This window comes from Amblyomma maculatum, chromosome 1 (genome assembly GCF_055883805.1).
Source record: "Amblyomma maculatum isolate TAMU_Amacu chromosome 1, ASM5588380v1, whole genome shotgun sequence".
NCBI lineage: Eukaryota > Metazoa > Arthropoda > Arachnida > Ixodida > Ixodidae > Amblyomma > Amblyomma maculatum.
The window spans coordinates 153,765,265-153,783,849 of record NC_139344.1 but is presented as its reverse complement, the minus strand read 5'-3'; the positions used below and the strand labels follow the sequence as shown (position 1 = coordinate 153,783,849).

The 18,585-nt window shown below is 45.2% G+C and overlaps 3 protein-coding genes across 19 annotated transcripts in view; 1 reads left to right on the top strand and 2 right to left on the bottom strand.

Moving 5' to 3' along the window:
• LOC146204654 (queuosine 5'-phosphate N-glycosylase/hydrolase-like) overlaps positions 1-18,585 on the bottom strand; it is a 106,009-nt gene that overhangs the window by 42,309 nt on the left and 45,115 nt on the right. The gene's annotated exons all lie outside the window — the stretch shown is intronic.
• The window catches only part of LOC146204657 (uncharacterized), a 41,982-nt gene that overhangs the window by 1,398 nt on the left and 21,999 nt on the right, over positions 1-18,585 (top strand). For 5 of the 12 annotated variants that reach the window (XR_014704001.1, XR_014704003.1, XR_014704002.1 and 2 more), the window contains exon 2: positions 4,589-4,720. The exons of 2 other annotated variants lie outside the window; for them this stretch is intronic. Coding sequence is in view for 3 of the 10 variants with exons in the window: in XM_084589360.1 (XP_084445486.1) it covers positions 4,589-4,720; positions 5,280-5,299 (152 nt within the window). In the remaining 7 variants the exon portion in view is untranslated. Of the gene's footprint in view, positions 1-4,588; positions 4,721-5,279; positions 5,300-6,527; positions 6,647-9,011; positions 9,121-18,585 lie in introns of those variants that run through there. 5 more of the 12 variants (XM_084589360.1, XM_084589361.1, XM_084589364.1 and 2 more) reach the window with 3 other exon arrangements.
• On the bottom strand, positions 2,904-11,769 carry LOC146204658 (uncharacterized). The gene is made up of 2 exons (XM_084589349.1): positions 6,477-11,769; positions 2,904-4,690 (listed from the first exon to the last, which is right to left on the bottom strand). The coding sequence occupies exon 1, from the start codon at positions 11,767-11,769 to the stop codon at positions 6,769-6,771; it is 5,001 nt and encodes a 1,666-aa protein (XP_084445475.1). The 3' UTR covers positions 2,904-4,690; positions 6,477-6,768.

Sequence of the window (18,585 nt, the reverse complement as noted above, 5' to 3'; positions counted from 1 at the left end):
TGGCCGATTTGGGCTACTTGTTAAAACTGGCTGTTTTCAACTGGGCTATTTGTTAAAATGTGGATAAGATAGAGTAGGTGTGTTCAAGCCCACCTGTGTGCACACAGCACACATAGACTGCACTGCAGGTGAGTCCCCATACTTTTGTATGGTCATCAACACACCTTTCTAGAGCGCTGAAACGCCACCATGTCGCGTAAATAAAGGGAAATATGAGGTGTGACAAAATAAACGAGACAAGTGTGTAGCTTGAAAAAAGAGTTGAGTTGGCAACAACTGCTTTGCTGACATCATCCCACACACCTCCCCTATTCATGCACTAAAAATACTTAAATTAGCAAAGAAAAGTCACAGTTTTGGAGTGATGGATGGCTGTTGCAATAGGACAATGCACCCGCTCACATGACCATATCTGTCAAGCAGTTTCTGACCAGCAAAAACATTATTGTGATGGAGCATCCTACTTATTTGGCTCCATGCGACTTTTTTTATTTCCTAAAGTTAAATCTTGCTTAAAGGGAACCAATTTTGTCTTATTTGTAGAGGTTCAGGCAAAAACAGAGAATCTCCTGAAGGGCCTTCCAAAAACCTCGTTCCAGAACTGTTACCAGCAATGGCAGAAGTGCAGAAGTGTGTGAATGCTGAGGTGACTACTTTGAAGGTGATAATGTCACAGAGAACTGATTCTAAAAGTGCAGTAATTTATTGGACCAGTCTCGTTTTTTTTGTGTCACACCTCGTATTTTTATCAGGCGCTCGGGTCAGGTGGGGTATGGGGTGAGACCTAAGGTGCATAGGCGTACTCTTTGCCTTGGCAACTGCGTTGTGCCAGTTCCAGAGTATCTGAGCCAAGATAACACTTTCTTAGCACCACTGCATACTGCTGCAGCACTCTAGCCTGGCGTGCTGATTACAGTACTATAATTAGTTAAATGTCAAGAATGCTGTGCCAAATACCCCTGTAAGAAGGCCCTCCTGCCAGTAGAATCAATTTTTTCAGTGTCACCATAGGCTGGGCAAGTTCTTCCTTTCATTTGTTCAAGGCACTGAACACTATCGTCAAAACAACACCCCTTGTCACCTGCTGGCATGAGAAGAGAAAAAACTCAGTTACTGGAAGGTTCCTCTCAGTTGATGTCATTGGTCGAAGGGCTTCCTTTGAAGAATTTTGCCGCTGCATTCTTGACCCGTAACCGACTGTTGTTCACATTGAAAGCCCCTTTTGTGTGCCCCTGCCGATTCCCATGGTGGGATCTTTTTATCACTGTAGCTCGGGGTGGAAAAATTAGGTGCGCTATTGCAGTATTTCCTGCACAAACCTGAGACAAAGAGATGGCGCTCTTCATACCACACTCTCTGTAGATCACAGTAAATCCACTTGCAGTAATGCTCACAGCATCCAGCATTTGCATGTAAAAAATCGAGATCATCTAGTTTCTGTCAATTCCATGTCTAAAAAAAAAATGCTCTCCACAATGCACATTGCAAATGCTGTTTATTCCATCACAGCAACTGGGTTCACTACTGTGATGTGTGTGCCAAATCTGGTCACATCAGATGGTTATGAGAATAGGAGGTGCCAATTTTACCAAACATATTGCGTGTGCATATAACAATAGCACACAGATTACAAAAACGTTTCCTGCATACTTGAACAAAGCTGCTTCCAAGAAGTAAATTTCCATTGCATGCAGAGGTGAATCTTTGCTGTAGCACTGTAATATTTGTGAATGTAAAAGTCCTCCCTTGCCATCCAAGCCAACTCGTTTGTTCTGCGCATTGCATACTTTCTCTAGTCAGGCTTCATATCCTCATTTTTTAATGTGCATAGCTAAATGTGCCGGTGCTTTTGTTTTTTTCTTAATAATAAAGGATTGGTTGTGAGGAAAAGGGAGGGATTGTTAAATGAATGAAAAAAGATTGGCCAATCTATTGAAGTCGAGGAGGGAGTGCTGATATGGTTCCTGTTTCCAAGCAGGATACGAAGACATCATTGCACAATGATGGATCTGACCAAAAGGAGATTTCAGTGCATTATGTGGAGGCTATATGGAAAAAATACTTCAGCGGAACACTTCATAAAGGGCATGTCATGCTTATTTTGGCAGCCACTTTTACTATCATTGCAACAGTACAGCTAGCAGTGCTGACAAAAGGTTTTTCACTCTTGCCAATTTCTGGGAATTGCAAGTTTTTTTTGCAAGGGATCACCTTATGCCACACTATTTGCACTGAACTTGCAGAATAGCCTCTCGGGCAGAATGTCAGGCCTTCTGAAGTTTCGTTGATCACTGTAATGCCCCACACTCTTTCATCCTTTGTGTCGCAGTTCTCAGAAAACTAAGTGCTGGAGCGTAACCATGTTTCTTTAAGGACAGCTACTTCTATGTCCTTTGTAAGAAGTGTAAACTCAAGCCGGAGTTTTCTTCATGACGGCCCTGCTGTTAATGTTTATAACTATCGCCATCTCTGTGTTTAATTTTTGCTGCTATTATTTCTAAGAGTCTTCATAGTGTTCTACCCATGCATGTGCAATTTTCTGGGTTTTACTTTTTGTGTATCTAGCTTGGCGTTAATGTCGTCATTTCTTCCATACGTGGAGCTGTGCTAATGCTTTTATTCCTTTTCAGCAAAACAAATCTTTGCTTCGTTTGCTTTCATGCATCAGTTTCCTTCTTGTAGTCTTGCAGTTTAATGAATACCTTTTTGCAAGCTTTCTTCCTTTGGCAGTTACCAGTTTAAAGCAATAGATGACCAGGCTGAAGACCGCCAAGGCAGGGAATGCAGGGAATGGCACAGAGGCATGTTGAAAAGGAAAAACACAAAATTGCATTTATTGACCTGCAGTCAAAAGAAATTTGGAGAACAGTGGGAAAATGCAGCGAATGACGCAGAGGCATGTGAAACAGTAAAACACAAACATGGCATTTATTGGCTAGCAAGTAAAAAGGAATTTAGGGGACATCAACACTGCCTGTAAAAATGTGACTCAACGTCACTAATCGTTCCTCTCTATGGCTCGGTTTGCAGTTTGCGCACAGGCACTTTGCTACTTGCTTAATTTCACTTAATTTTGTGCCTCTGCTATCTCACACATACTCATTAATTAGCATGCAGCCGTAAGCATCATGTGAAAGGTCACTCGGCACAGATATAAAGCCCGCTTCGACCAAAACATACAAACATCGTTGTAAGGCCTAGGGGTAGCACATCTGACTTGGCATCCAACAGTTCCAGGTTTGATTCCTGTCCTTCCCTCCGTAAAGCTACTACCAACCTGGCTATGTCATGTGGTCTCAAGACATCATACAACCCACAGGCTGATCAATGCTTGGCTATGCCATCTCCCATTTAACATGTACCAGATGCATGTCTATGATTTTTTGTCTACAGCACTGACAGATTTTCTGCAGAGCGGGACCATTAACACTGTCACATTGATACACAAGTACTTACAGGAGTAGAATGACCATAACACAAGATATTTGGTACTCATAGCAAAGAACCCAACAATTACACACTCATTTAAGTTTTTGGGAATAGGCAGGAAGTTGGGATGGAGCAGATTAAAATTTTTAAGGGTATGGGGAGCCTCAGTCTGCTAGCCAGCGTTTCGACAAGAAGGATTGTCATCATCTAGGCAATGCATTCATCACTGGCAAAAAAAAATTTAAAAAAAAGAATCGAAGAATGGGAAAGGCACAGTAACTGTCTCACGTTTCTGTGGACACCTGAACCATGCTCTGAGGGAAGGGATGGAGGAGGGAATGAAAGACTGAAGACAAAAGAACAATGAGGCATCCACTTAAATTTTGCCTAGAAGGGTACAATAATGACAGCATTAACAGGTCCCGTTTGTAGCTTCTCTTGCGAACTTACATTCCTACTTATGCACTTTACAACACCCTTAATCAGTAATTTCTTAATTTCCTCTTCTGCTATCTCATACATACTCTTTGTATAGTAATAAGCTACTATATTATGTGAAAGACTACCTAGCATAGATATAAAGCCTCGCTTAACAAAAACATACAGACATGTTTGCGTGGCCTTGAGTCGGGATGTCCCACTCTGAATGCAAAGTTCCTCAGAAGGAAATAGGCTTGGGTAGGTTGGTAAATCATCTTAACTCAGAAAGCATAGCGCAGGAAGACTGGAAAACGAGGACAACACAGGACTAGCGCTAGCCCTGTGTTGTCCTCGTTCTCCGTTCTTCCCGCGCTGTGCTTCCCGAGCAAAGTTCCTGGAGGGTTGGATTGCCTTCGTCCTGCTATATGAAATGACAAGCCTGAAGCTTCTGTCAAATCGGCCATATCACATGGTCGCATGATGTCGCAGAACCCTGCAATTGATCAGTGTCCGACCATGTCCGCTGCCAGCCATGCCCGTGATTTTTAGCTCAATTCAGATGCTGGAGTTTTCTAGAAAATGGGACTTTTAGCCTTATTGCATTGAAAGGTGCGGTAGCAGAGGGCTCCGAATTATTTTAAGGTACTGTGGTAAGTGACGACCTTGTGCTGTACAGCCTTTTACATGTCATGTGCATTACAGTATCATTGACAGCAGTTAAATGGGCCTCCACTTTCAGGAGGAAGACTGCCGAGGAAGTGGACAGGGCAGTAAGATGGCAAACTTGAACTTGAAAGAAGTGCTGTCCAGGCATGAGGCATGTGTGTCCAAGCATGAGGAACTGCGACAAATGACGCAAAGAGGAAATCAGGTTGAAGTTGAGCCCTACAGTACTCAACTTTAGGGCCTTTGCATGAATGCTTTGTATATATTTTTTAATATACTTACAAACTTTCAAGACAACAGCACAATGTCAATGTAAACATTGCTGGAGAGAGTGGGAGCTAGTTGCACCATCAAGTTCAACAGAAAGTCGAGCTAGTTATTACTATGTGATACTTTAGCATAAGCAGTGCAAATACAAAGGACAGGAACTCAAAGACAGAGCAGTGCCAGTCCTCCTCTAGTTCAGTCTTTTGTTATTAAAAGACAGTCTTGAGATACTTACCAGCATGAGCAATTTGTCTGCAACAGATGCTTTAAGAGTTGAAAAGGTTATGTGCATGCTTTTAGAAGTACTCATACCCATCAGCCGTTAACAACACCATAAAGATAACTCATAAAGGTCTTCTTGAGTATCTTCCCAATCTAGTGCACTGGGGTGAGCTTGAGGCTTTTCTCTCCTTGATGCAGAGTGATAATGTGCCAGTTGCTTATGTGCTTTTTCTGACCTTAGTTAACATCTCACTGTCCCTTTAATCTGCCTGCAGGAGGAGCATTCAGAGGACAGGTACAAAATCTTTCGCTGTTGCAAATTTGAGGTGGTCTAAGGAACTATAATACATACCTACATAGAGCTTAGTAGAACATTAAGAATATGCTCACTGCATCATGCCTGTGCTAATTGTGAGCCTACGTAAAGCCTACAAGGTATATAAGTTTTTTGTCCTAATATATACATATATATATTTTTTGTCTTGCAACATGCACCATATTTTATTCACTGTTTCAGCTACAACTGTCAGTGAATGTCAAAAATACATTCTTTAGTTAGAAGAGCAATTTCTTCAGCATAGCATTGTCAGCTGTGGTCTGCATTAGACTACTGCTAAGCTGTGTTAACTAGCTAACTGGCAGTGGCACAGGTAGAAATATTTTTTTGGGGATGTTGTGTGCCACCGAGAAAAAAAAAAAAAAATGGGCTAAGCAAAAAAAGGAGAAAGAAGGAGGATAGCTGCGCTCTGGCTGGCTGGTTGACAAATATTAATTAGCTAGCCTTTTAACTATTACTGCTAAACTCTCTGTTGTGGCCCAGTGCAAATAATATACATACAAATTTTTTAATTTGTGAAAATGCCATTCCTGTGTTGCAGTGCGAGGAATTTCGGGCCACACTCGACAGAAGTGAAACTGAGTGGATGCAGACAGTTCTAGCCACACAAACAAATGTGTGTTGCACAATGGCACAGCTATCCCGTGGTCTCTTTTTTAAGGCACCCGGTAGGGAGCAGTGAGGGACTGAGCTTGTGACAGGTGTGCAACAAGTACTTGCAGGCTTGGCATGCACCCGAGTTTGGCTCGTAATTCCTGTTGGTGTTGTGATGAAGAGAATGGCATTTGCGAAAAACTAAAACTGATATGAATATTATTTGCAGTACACTATAAATCTCTCAAGAAATAAAGACCTGACCAGTAATGGGTAAAATGATAACTGTTTAATATTAGTTCCTGGCAGCTAACCTGTCTCAGCTGTATTTAACTGTTGCCCATCACAGCTGACAATGTTATGCTGAATGAAGTGATCTTCCAGTTTGAAAATCCTATTTTGAATTATTGCCAACAGTGCAACACCTCTTATACTGCTTATTGCTGTCAAGGCTGATAGCCAGCATACATCAGTACAAAGCGCACTGTTGCAGATACCAAAGGTGTGATAATTAGCGGGACATTGCCAAGTGTGAGATTACCGTGGTAGGATGGGAAGGTGGTGTACTTGACCTTGAAAACTTCCACTTCAGGTAAAAAGGCAGCAAGCTTTGCGGAAGGAGTGCCATGTTAACCTGGAAAGAAATAACAGAAACAAGCAGCAAAACCAAAAAAGCAACGAAGAGATAGCAGAGCAAGCATAAACTCGGCAGCAAATTTTCTTTTTTTATTTGGAAGTGGGGAGGGGGGGGGGGGGGGGTAATTTGCTTAGCTGTGAACTTAAACAAAGGAGAAAGAGAGAAACATTTGGGCTAAAAAGAGTAATCCAGCAATTCATGAGTTCATAATTTGGAGTTTTTCCTTAGCGCTAGCTGAACATGACTGTGAGCAGAAGAATACCTTGCCATCTAAATTTCCTTTTAATTTTTGAATGCAGTCCCTGTGAAAAGATTTAAGGCATAGACCACATTTAATATTTCCAGTCGTTGGGCCATTCAGTGGCTGCCTGCAGACACAGTGTAAGTTATACACAAATATTCTTGGCCGCACATGAACAGTTAAAGACATAGTTTCTGGGAAGTCATCTATGGTGCCTTTCTTTATACACTCTAGTAAATGGCTCCGTAGCATACCCTGATTAAGATTCATTACTGATGGATCTCTGTCAGATGCTATGTAATACATATTAGCAATTGCAAACAAGCCACAGTCCAAAGTGGTACCCTGATTTTGAGCGGGTTTGATGCTGATCGTTAATGTTGAAAATGGCATTTTTAATATGTGACATATCTGTTTAACGGCATCAGGGGGTATATCTTCATCAATGGAATCATACACATATACTGTATTTGGGGGCGCACATGCATTAGTGACAGTAAGCCAGTGATCTGGGTTGCGAGTATGCAAGATCTGAACAAATGGGCCCTTCACTTGAGAAAAACGTAGCCTTTGTCCCAATAGAACATCTTGAAACCCTCCCATATAAGAAAATTTTTGACGAATCAAGTACTGGGCAACATTAATGACACTGTCTGACAGTGAACTATGTCTAGCAATAGCCTCTAAATCTCTGTCACATAATGAATAGAGCTTATAAATTTGCAACGTCTCGGCTTTAACAGAAGCAAGGTCTATTGTATTTTGCTTTGTCGAGCTCACCTCAGTGCCATTCACTTTAATGGGACGCACTGTGCTGGCCTTAACTGCAGGTACTACAGGCTTATTAGTGCTTCCATAACTATTTCCTGTATTTATGGGACTTGGTTGGTGAACTAGTGGGCTTGTCCTGTTTTGCTGTACTGAAAACAATCGCTTAGTAGCTTTCACTTTTTTTGGACGACCTCTTCTGGCCTTAACTACAGGTATTACAAGCTTAATATTCCCAAAGCTACTTCCTGTATTTAAGGTGCTCGTTTGTTGAACTGCTGGGCTTGTTTGAATTGTTAAACCTTGTAAATTTTGCCCAGCCTGACTTTGCTGTGCATATGCTGCTGTGAGCTGTCTTCCAAATGCCTTAATAGCCAAAACATTTTCTCGCGCCTCTTTTTCACTTCCCATGGATGCAATATTTGCGACACTCTTGGCCATAATCTCAAGCTCCTTGTACACCCAGCAGAATATCTTTTGCGGTGTGTTTAGCTTAAGAGGTGAAGATACCTGAATGCTACTTGTTACTACTGGCTTTGTGGGCGTAGCTGTAGGGCTTTCACTTAAAAAATGCTCCTTTTGCCATCTGCTAGGAATGCATGCTGTATCGAGTACTCTTTCCTGTGCAAATGAGCGGACTGCCATTATATGCGAACAAGGCAAGCCGTACTGGTTGAAAAAAGTACATGTACAGCTGTCCAGATTTTGACTGACACAATAGTCTTTACTTCCTAAAGCCACATTAAATGAGTTGAGAAGTGAACTGACTTGATAATTAGCAGTCTTAAATTTTTCATATTGTTCGAGCAGTTTATCTTTAGCTTCTGATGTGCAGCAACGGGACAGTTCTAATTGAAATTCATCTATACAATTTACATTTACATTAATCTTCATTTCCTTCAGCTTTGCAAACTGTAGAGAGGCGGCGTCATTGTCAACATACTCTATCAATCCTCCTACAGCCTCCACTAAATGCATACCAGGACGAAGGAAACTTTTAAGCTTTTGATTGTGGCTTTCAATTCGGTTATTTGTATTATTTCCTAGGGTTACAAGGCTTTTCCTGTAAGCATGCACCCACATCTCTCTACACGAGTCCCACTGCTGCATATAATAGGAAAAGAATCCAGCAGGAGCTACATTACGCAATTGATCTAACATGTCAGAGTACTCTTGATGAGTTTGAGAATAGACTAATGCTTTTACAATTGGAAGGAGTAATTTTCGTTGCCCTCTTGCTTTATCATTAATATTTCTATGGAGGCAATTCAGCACGTGCCATGTGCACAGTAAAATTGTGCTGTTCGGAAGAAGAGAACTGAGGATACGCATTTCGTTCATGTCTTTATCTATCATTACCACCTTACATCCTGATACAACAAATGGATTAAATTGTATAAATTTTTCAAACATGGCCCTTATAATTTCAGCGGTTTCATTTTGTACGAATGCGTAGCAGACGCACCGCCCACGCCCACGGCCATCTTCGATGAGAACAGAGTACAAAACATAACCTTCAATATTAACTTTATATGTCCCATCTACAAATATAACATCAGGATATTTTTCCAGCATCTCACGCATCTCACTTGTTTGGAACAAGATAAACTGCAACTCATGTTGATTGTCTTTTTCGTAATGAATGACCCAGTTTGGATTTCTTTCAATTAAAGTTTCTACCTGCTGAACTAGCATTTGCCCGTGAGTCTCCTTATTTCGAACTGGTACAGAGTAAATTTGTTTTAAATTGTTTACATCTTTCGTAGTTAAAGTTTTACCCGTCTTTTGTTGAACAAGTTTCTTGAACTCTTTCGAAGCAACGTTACATTTCACCAGATCACATAGTTGATTTTTTTCATTACTGTTCAGAAGTCTTTGGTTTGTGTATAAATTGTAATGACTAAGGTCGTGATTGTGCACAGTTTTCAGCTGAATTATTTTGTAGTGCAGAGATGGAGACTTGTGAAGAGCCAGTGAAACAAGCATTTCACAACCAATGCTGTTGTAAGACTGGTTTGGACGTTTTCCAGTACTGCGTATCCTAGCATTACCGCTATGAATACAGCGATAAGTAATTCTCAAAAATTCATAATCTTTAGATCCTGACTCTAAGGGGTTTTTGTTTGACCTAGCGACATGAACGACATGCTTCCCCTCCTTACACCACTCATCAAAACATTCCTTAAAAGAAACAAAACTATCAAATGTGCCATTCAGGCAAATTTTGCTCCCTCCCCCTCCAGATATTGTGTTAGAAGCCTTAGTTGCATGAACATGGGCAAGGGTTACATCTTCACAAAGCTCACTATGGCAGCCTGGTGCTAAAGGCAGGAGATGCTCAGATGGGGTATCAATTAGCCAAGTGTCACCAAGGCCACCAGTTGCTCTCTCCCTTTCCTGTTTAAGAGATTCTATTTTTTGGATAGCTTGACTGTCTGGCATATCACATAAGTTAGATTTTCTGCACAAAGCAGATGCTACCAGACAGCGTCTGCGTCGCTTGGCAGCACTGGGCTGTGCACTGCTCACTGTGCCACCCTCATGCGCAGACTTTTGCACCTTAGAGTGAGCCTGGTCATTGAAATTGCCAACTTCTCCATAAGGTACTGAAGCAGCCAAACGACGCCGTCGCCGCTTAGCAGCACCGGACTTTGCTTTGATTAGGCTAGTATTCACGACACATTTGCATGCACTCTGGCCTTCTTTAGATGGTGATCGTGCACGGCTTTTGCAGCCAGTAACCTCTACGACAACACCGCACAAAACAGCTGCAAAGTCTGCCAGCTCACAACTTTTTTGGTGGTGGCTGGCCACACAGCTGTCACAGGCAATGCTGCGCAGGTCACTAGCTTGCCCTTCACCGTCCACACAGCATGCTGCAGTAGAAGGAGGCGCACAGGCATTTCTGTAAAAGTGTGCCTGCACTGTCCTCACTACTGCAGAATAAGGTGTGGCACGCTGCAAGGGCTTGGCACCTGTTTTGGCAAGTACTCTGGTGTCTCTGCCTGTGGCAGAGCTTGAACCTTTTCCTTGCCGAAACAGTGCCGCAGCCTTCCGCTTCTTCTTTGATACAAGTACCCACTCACTGTTGCCATGGTTGCAGACAGCCTTTGGTACAGTTGCTTTAGGAGCACTGACTGTACCTTCCTCTATGGAAGAGCACACAGCAGGGCTGCTTTTGTGCGACACCTGTGAGGCTCCACCATTCACCTTGGCACAGGTGGTGCTTGCACCTTGGCTGAGAGTCATAGGCTTGGTAAAAGGCACACAGCCTTCAAGCCTCTTCTCAGCCTTTCCCCATCCGGGTACACCTGAGCCATGGGACACAGAGGAAGGCAGGCTGTCCCAGGTAGTCCAAACTTTACAACCTTTTTGCCGGACACGAACACCTCCAACAAGCACAAAGCCAGCTCCCCAAAGGGTAGCTGGAAGCTGGTCAGTGCCGCCCCGTTGCAAAGGAGTATTGTTTGTTCCCTGGACAGGAGCAGGAGTTGCAGGTTGCTTGCTTACTACTCCTAAAGTACAAATAGATGAATATAGAGGAGGAAAGTCTGCCTCACAAATCATGGCCTCCCTGGCTGGCTTGGCCCAGCCAGTCCAACTTGTGGATACCCGACTCTCCTGGTACCTCTGTTGAATGGACCGCCTCTCAGCAACAGCAGCCAGGCTGCAGGCCTCCTGGTAGAGATACTCCGCCAGCACCTGGTTTCCTTGCCGGCTCGGGTGCACACCATCGCGGCTCAGGTAGCTGCTCCAGCATCCAACCAAGCCGCCCAGGAAGCGGAAACCCCGCTCGCGGCATAGCTCCTGTAATGCAGCGTTTACCTGCCTGTACCGCTCGTTCGTGCGGTGCAGCTGAGTTTCGCTTTCAGCAACCCTATACTCGTTCTGCCCTCGTGGGAGAACGGCGGAGAAAGCTACTTGCATCGAAGATTTGCTCTTGACAATGCCGCTAGCCAACCGACGGTACTTCTCAATGCACATGCTAACACTCTCAAGAGTGTTGTTCGTGCCAACATGAATAATGAGAACGTCGATGTCGAATAGCTGAGTAGCTACCGCCGAGAGCAAATTTTCTATCTTTATCCCTCTGTGTGCACTCACATCAACAGCCAGACCAGGACGCGATGGAAAATACTGATTAACATATTTCACCATTGAATCACCGGCCACCAAAACCCGATTCATGTTGATCTGTGCAGCGCAGATTAACAGAGGTAGAGAAGTTTAAAACCTGTTTAAAACACGCAATTCAACACACGACTGACGTCAATCGCAACAGTTAACAGAAAGCGAGGATTAACAAAAATGCGAACTGACTTGAATCGCAACACAGCGAAGATTAACAAACTAAAAAAAAAAAATAATAAAAAACGAAAAGCAACTGTACACGCAAATTAACGTGCAAATTAGGACAATCGGCACAAACGCCTAGCGTTATATGGAATTCTAGAAAAACTTATCGCAGGAGAAAATGCTTGTTGGGGCGTCCTGAACAGGCCAAGGACGATGCAGCCGATGGATGAGAATCCTAGGCAAAGTCTGAGCGTGGATTTGAGCAGAGACCTGATCCAGACACCCGCCTGCCTGAGTGCCTCCTTGCTGCTTTCTCTCTCGACTAGAACTTTCGCACTTCAGCCTCGCTGGGAGAGGGATTAGAACGGCCCATGCATGTTTCGAGACTTCAGCAGTTGCGCGCCGCGCGCCGATTGGTTGGCAAGGCTCCGCGATTGCTTCCGCACAGCGCGCTGGTTGGTTGGTAAACTTATGACACTTGGGTAGCCAGGTGAGGGTGGGGAAGGGGCGTGAGCAGGGCAGCGACACGCACTTGGCCTGCTCTACCTTCAAAGCCCAGCCTACAATGCGAAGCTGTAGCTGTGCATTGTAGCCCCCAAAATAGTCTTTTTCTTTCTTTTTTCTTTCTTTTTTTTTTTTTTTGCAAGTGCGGTAATTGTTTGCCAGCTTTGACAATTTGTCCCCTTTATATATCAGTGAGAGCAGGCAAGGAAATGGCATGTGGCGGTCAAGGAATGGAGAGGGGGGGGGGGGGGGATCGAACTGCGGAACGAGAGCAGGCCGTCCACTGATCAGAGCGGTCACCCGCACCTGGGGCGCTGACAAAGTGTCGGCAGAAATTGCATCGCAGTGTCATAGGATCAGGCAGACGGCAACGCTAAATAAAAGTCTGTACATATCTTTCACATAAAATCGCGACATCCTGCAAAAAATGCCCCGAAACTCTGAAGGGATTCTCAATGGGTGCGTAAGTGACGGTTTGTTTCGATAGTAATTACAGGAAAAAATGGAACTTGGCACAATTGGACAAGCGTGAGTCCCCTGGTGGCTAGCTTTAGCCCCTGTTTTTGCCGTGTGTGCACACTGCCCGAAATTGGGCAATTGGCATCGTGCGTGAAAAACAGCACGCCTTTCGGTTGTATATTGCACAGCAGCGTTAAACTGCAAATTTACTCCTTGGCTATTTGATTATCTCGGCTACCGAAACCCGACACCGCATATCTTCCGCTCACGCTATAACCTCGAACATATACATGAGTGTAAATTCCATGCACGAGACATTTAACCAGAAACGAAGCTACATGCAGATGAGCACTTAATTGGCCAGTCCTTTCCTAAACGCCTAAAGAACATCGCTGTTCGTACGGAAGCGGATCATACGCATAGCGTAAACCTACCAGTGCCCCCAAAATAAAACGGAGCACACGAACGAACAAAATTTTGTTTCGCGGCGTGCTCTGCAAGTGCACGGCCGGATGTTCTGTTTTGACACCCTTGATGTCCATGTCTTCAGCACGCGGGACGAATTAGGAGAGCACTTTTTGTGCGAGCCCGTGCTTCGTTTTTTTTTAGGTGTATTAGGACGTCGGAGGTCGGTGCAGGATCGAAGACAGCGCAGATGCTAGGAGTAGCTCGGTTAGGTTACGAGCAAATCGAGGTGGCAATTTAATAATTTAATTGTAGAAACGAGAACTGTCCGATCGTGAATGGACATACATGCGTATTGCTGGAGTACGTCGCGTCGCCTGCCGCCTGCAACCTGTGCGCGTGACAAGCGGTGCTCGCCGCACACAACTTTGAGTGAATACAATGATCTGCGTCATTGTGGGAATACGACGTAAGAATTGCCGAGACCTTCTTAGCACCTCCTAGAGCGTCACGAAAGCTGAGCTTCATGCACGCGTAGCAAACGGAATGCGGACGTACCTGCACAGAGAATTGAATGGATACGTCGGATGTATATATCTTTAGACACTTGGTTTGTAATATAGGTGTAAAGTTGGGTTAGTTGAATCTGACTCACGATGAAGTTAGCGCAAAAAACGAGGGCCCAGGAAGCGCTCATGTTGAGTCTTCTTCCATAGTCCTAGTTTTCTGCGCTAACTTCATGTTCTTTGTCTTGTTACCCAGGCACGCTCAATATATGATTACGTTGAGATGTTAATATTTCAGGCAACCAGTTCACAATGATCTTTTAAAAGGCTGAAGAGCACTTTAAGAAAAGGCACGAATACATTGGATGAAGAGAAGGCATTGTGGGACACGGGGACAGCTTTCATCTTGATATGCCTCAGCTGAGGACTAGACCTACGCTCATGCGGCCCGTCGCGCATGCATTTCATTTGAAGCGAAAGCTTCACTACGCTATAGGTAGACCCGCGCTTCACGTCATAGTTTAACTTTCAAGCAAACTTGACTACCTGCGCCTTTCCTTTCGTATAAGCCAATGCATGGATGGATGGATGGGAAAACATTTATTTCATCGGCTTTAAGTGGTTTAGTTTGCTTGCTGGCCGCGCCAGATGGCCGCCAGTTGCGTCCTGTCGGCGATCTCTTCGGCCCACTCAGTGACCCGAGCCTGGATGGCCGGGTCCGAGCAGCGGCCTCCCACTCCTCCAGAGATGGAGCTGGCAGAAAATCGGCGGGTGGCGGATAGGCCGCGCACCCCCATGTAATGTGGTCTAAAGTAGCGTCGACGCCACACTCTTTGCATTCAGGGTCAACCTGCTCTTTGAATATATGTGAATAAACTTTGGGGCAGGGAAAGGAGCGGGTTTGTAGCTGGCGCCAGATTATCTCCTGGGCCTTGCTTAATGAATTGTGCGGTGGAGGGAAGATGCGCCTTTCCAGGCTAAAATGGCGAGTTATACCATGGAACGAGAGCAGGCCCTCCCTCGCGCCCGCGGGAAACGAGGTGCTCACCGCCCGGCCGACGAAACCTCGGGCATAGCCAATGCATAATTTACAAGAGAGAGAGAGAAAACCTTTATTACACGTAGGAATTCGGGGCGCGCAAGAAAAAATACAGACGGTTTAATTGAGTTGATCATGGAATATCGTGCAGCAGCAGGGCGTTTTGACAGATTGTGTGTGTTGTGTCTAAATTATTATACGTTATTAAGGCAAAAACCTTTCTAGGCTCATGAAGCGAAATCCCGTGCGCGAGATTTGTCAACGTCTGGCCAGCAGGTCAAGCCTGTTGCGACCTCATAGGCTCGCTTGAGGATCCGGTCTTGTATGCCCAGGTCCGAACTGCGCAGCGATTCCGCGAGATGTGTTCTTGTCTAGCGTTCCTGCCATCTGCAATCCCTCACTTAAATGCGCGCCAAGGAACGCCACGCGACAGAAGCGATCGTGCACCGTCTAAACACACTCGGCAGTTATATGTAGCACTGCAATGAACGCCGATAAGAGGCAAACGGTGGGAGGCAAAGGATAGGAGAGGAAGGGTAGGCTTTCGCCATTCTCCTCTTAGACATCTGAGAGACTAGTTGTTTTTTTTTTTTTTTTTTTTTTTTAATCAGGCGGTCATGCTTCCAAACAAGACTATGTGCTGCAACACTAAAATTTCCGAGAGCACTGCAGAATCTGCAGTGGAGAAATGCGAAAGCTTTAGCGTTCTTGCTGCACAGGTACATCGCGCGCCCCTTGTCGAACACAACCAGCGTTCCCGTGAACGCATCAGAGTTCACCGGAGTTATAATTTGCTCACAAGAAGGGAAAGGCGCAGTATCTGTCACGCTTATTTCTGTGGACACCAGAACCGCACCCTAAGGGAATGGCGGAGGTATTGAAAGTGGAAAATAGAGCCCCGCCGGGTTGGCGCAGTGGTAAGACGCCCGACTACTGTGCCGGAGTTCCCGGGTTCGAACCCGACCTCGGCGGCTGCGTTTCGATGGAGGCGAAACGAAGTGGCGTCCGTGTGCTGCGCGATGTCAGCGCACGTTAAAGATCCCCAGGTGGTCGAAATTACTCCGTAGCCCTCCACTACGGCTCCTCTTTCTCTCTCTCCGCTTTCACTCCCACCTTCCTCCCTTCCCTTACGGCGCGGTTCAGGTGTCCACAGAGCAAGTGTAACAGATACTGCGCCTTTCGCTTCCTGTGAACCAATCAAAAGAAGAGAAAGAGTAGCCGTAGTGGAAGGCTACGGAGTAATTTGGACCACCTGGGGATCTTTAACGTGCGCTGACATCGCACAGCACACGGACGCCTCTTCGTTTCGCCTCCATCGAAACGCAGCCGCCGTGGTCGGGTTCGAACCCGCGTACTTCGGCCCGGAGTACCCGGGTTCGATCCCGATTAGAGCACTGCACGGGCTCAGGCCTGAAATTTGCCGTTTTTCCGGGCCCGGGCCGGGCTCGGGCCTGAATTTGCGGGCTTGGGCCGGGTAAGGGCTTGAAGGGGTGGCTTGGGCGGGCTTTGGCTGGCTGTGCAGTGCTTCTTCGGGAATGAAGAAATCCCGCCGCTAAAGTCATGAAAGTGGTTTACGAATAAACCACTAATAGTACATTTTTTAATGTCGAATGAGAGAAAGCTAATTTATAGACCGAGTTTAATCAGCTGCACTTAGTGGTTTGCCGAAGTAACTTAGGTGCGCACGCCACTCGGCACTCAACACAAGCGAAAAACAAAAAAAAAGAAAAAGAAAATGTGGGCAAAACAACTCGGCTAGCTTGGGATTTTTCAGCCATCAGTAAGCACACTTCGTCGTATCACTGGAGAAGCGCCTTTAATTGCCTGTCGGCAGGCAGCCGTCTTCGTCCCCCCCCCCCCCCCCCCCCCCCCCCCGCTTTTTTTCAAAAAATCTCTACGCTACGAGAAACGTAATTGAATAAGAACGTATTTCATTAGGAATCTTCGGTTGTTCAAACACATATTTATGCAAAATAAACAGGCGTCTTTTTCCGCCTCCATAAAGATGCGGAGAGCGGCGATGAGTTATTCAATACAATATTGTTGCACAAGATCCTGTGGATTTTTTTTTTTCCTGCCCTTTATGAGACAGGTTCTTGTGGCGTAGTTGCCAGGGGCAGTCTCTTTGTGTGTGATTAAGCAAATAACTTCCCTCAAGAGCTAATTGATAATACAGAGCCATATTTAAAATCTTTGTAATCCATAGCTCTTGAGCGGTGTTAGAAATTTCTTGTCCAGGCATTTGCTTCTGCCAGTACTTTAAAATGACCTCTTCAGCTCAGAAGAATATTTTGTCACATTTTTCTCACATCTTAATTTTTACTATATGTACCATTTAAGCAGCATTATTTAATTTAACAGTACTATCAGTTCTATGCAGGGCTAAGACAGGAGCTTTGCTCAGATCAAAAGTACACTCATAGTAGTAAATTACAAAAAATGCATTACACATGAAATACAGTCATCACCAAAGAAAAAAAAAAAAAAGTGAACGACATACCTGCCATCGCTAATCCAGCAATTGAAACAACAGAGAGAATTACTCATGACTCTTAGCATATACGATATTATTGGTAAGTTTATTACAATCTCGCTTCTGACATAGTGGCTAGCACACGTGGAAGACGCATACAGAAGGTAGGTGAACAGTTCCTCGTGCGATAGCCACTACATCCAATCCTAGCAGCCAACAAGTTCTTGGTCGTGTAGTCTCGCGCACTTTCGATAAAAAAAACGAATACTTCATGCACTCTTGAAAATCCTTTCCATTCGATGTGCTTGGAATTTTCGTTCCACGTTATTAGGGATGTGCACTCTGTTATATAACGTTGGCATGTCAATCAGGAATAGGTCATTTATGATGGAATAAACAAGCGTTAAGCGTTTTCTTTTTTCGCTTCGACTGCATTTTTAAGGTGTCCGCGCAGACTGAGTGCCGGGCCTAGGCCGGATCGAATCTTTATGGCGCGGGCCCGGTTCGAGCCTGCTTTACGTCAGCTCGGGCCCGGGCCGGGCCAACGCCTCCTATAACTTAGGAGGCGTTGGCCGGGCCCGGGCTTAAAGCCATGGGCCCGGGCTATGCTCGGGCTTCAAACTATGGGCACGGGCCGCAGAATCAGGCCGTGCAGTGCTCTAACTTCGGCACAGTAATCGGGCGTCTTACCACTGCACCACCGCTGCGGGGCGAATTCAGTGGTGCAGTAGTAAGACGTCCGACTACTGTGCCGGAGGGAAAGGAAAGGCACAGTATATGTCACACTTGTTTGTGTGGACACCTGAAGTCCCTCGGGAAAAGTCGAATCGGCGTCAACATCGGGCCCCGCCGGGGGGGTACAATGATAAGATGCCCGGCTGGCTACTGTGTCGGAGTACCCGTCCCAACCGCGGCGGCTGCGTTTCGATGGAGGCGAAGCGAAGATGCGTCCGTGTGCTGTGCGATGTCAGCGCACGTTAAAGATACCCAGGTGGTCGAAATTACTCCGTAGCCCTCCACTACGGCTCCTCTTTCTCTCTTTCACTCCCACCTCCTCCCTTTCCTTACGGCGCGGGTCAGGTGTCCACAGAAACAAGGGTGACAGATACTGCGCCTTTCCCTACCTGTGAACCAGTTATTATAATCATTCAACATCGGGCTTTTGCGAGAATGTGAGTAGATAGTGCTGAAGCACTGAAAAAGTGTAAAAAAAATACGGCGACACAATGGGCTCTAACGTCATTAGCATAATTACCAGCTGTGCATAGCTTGCCTGGTTCGTTCGGATCGTTCTCGACCAATGATCAGCTAACCGATGAAAT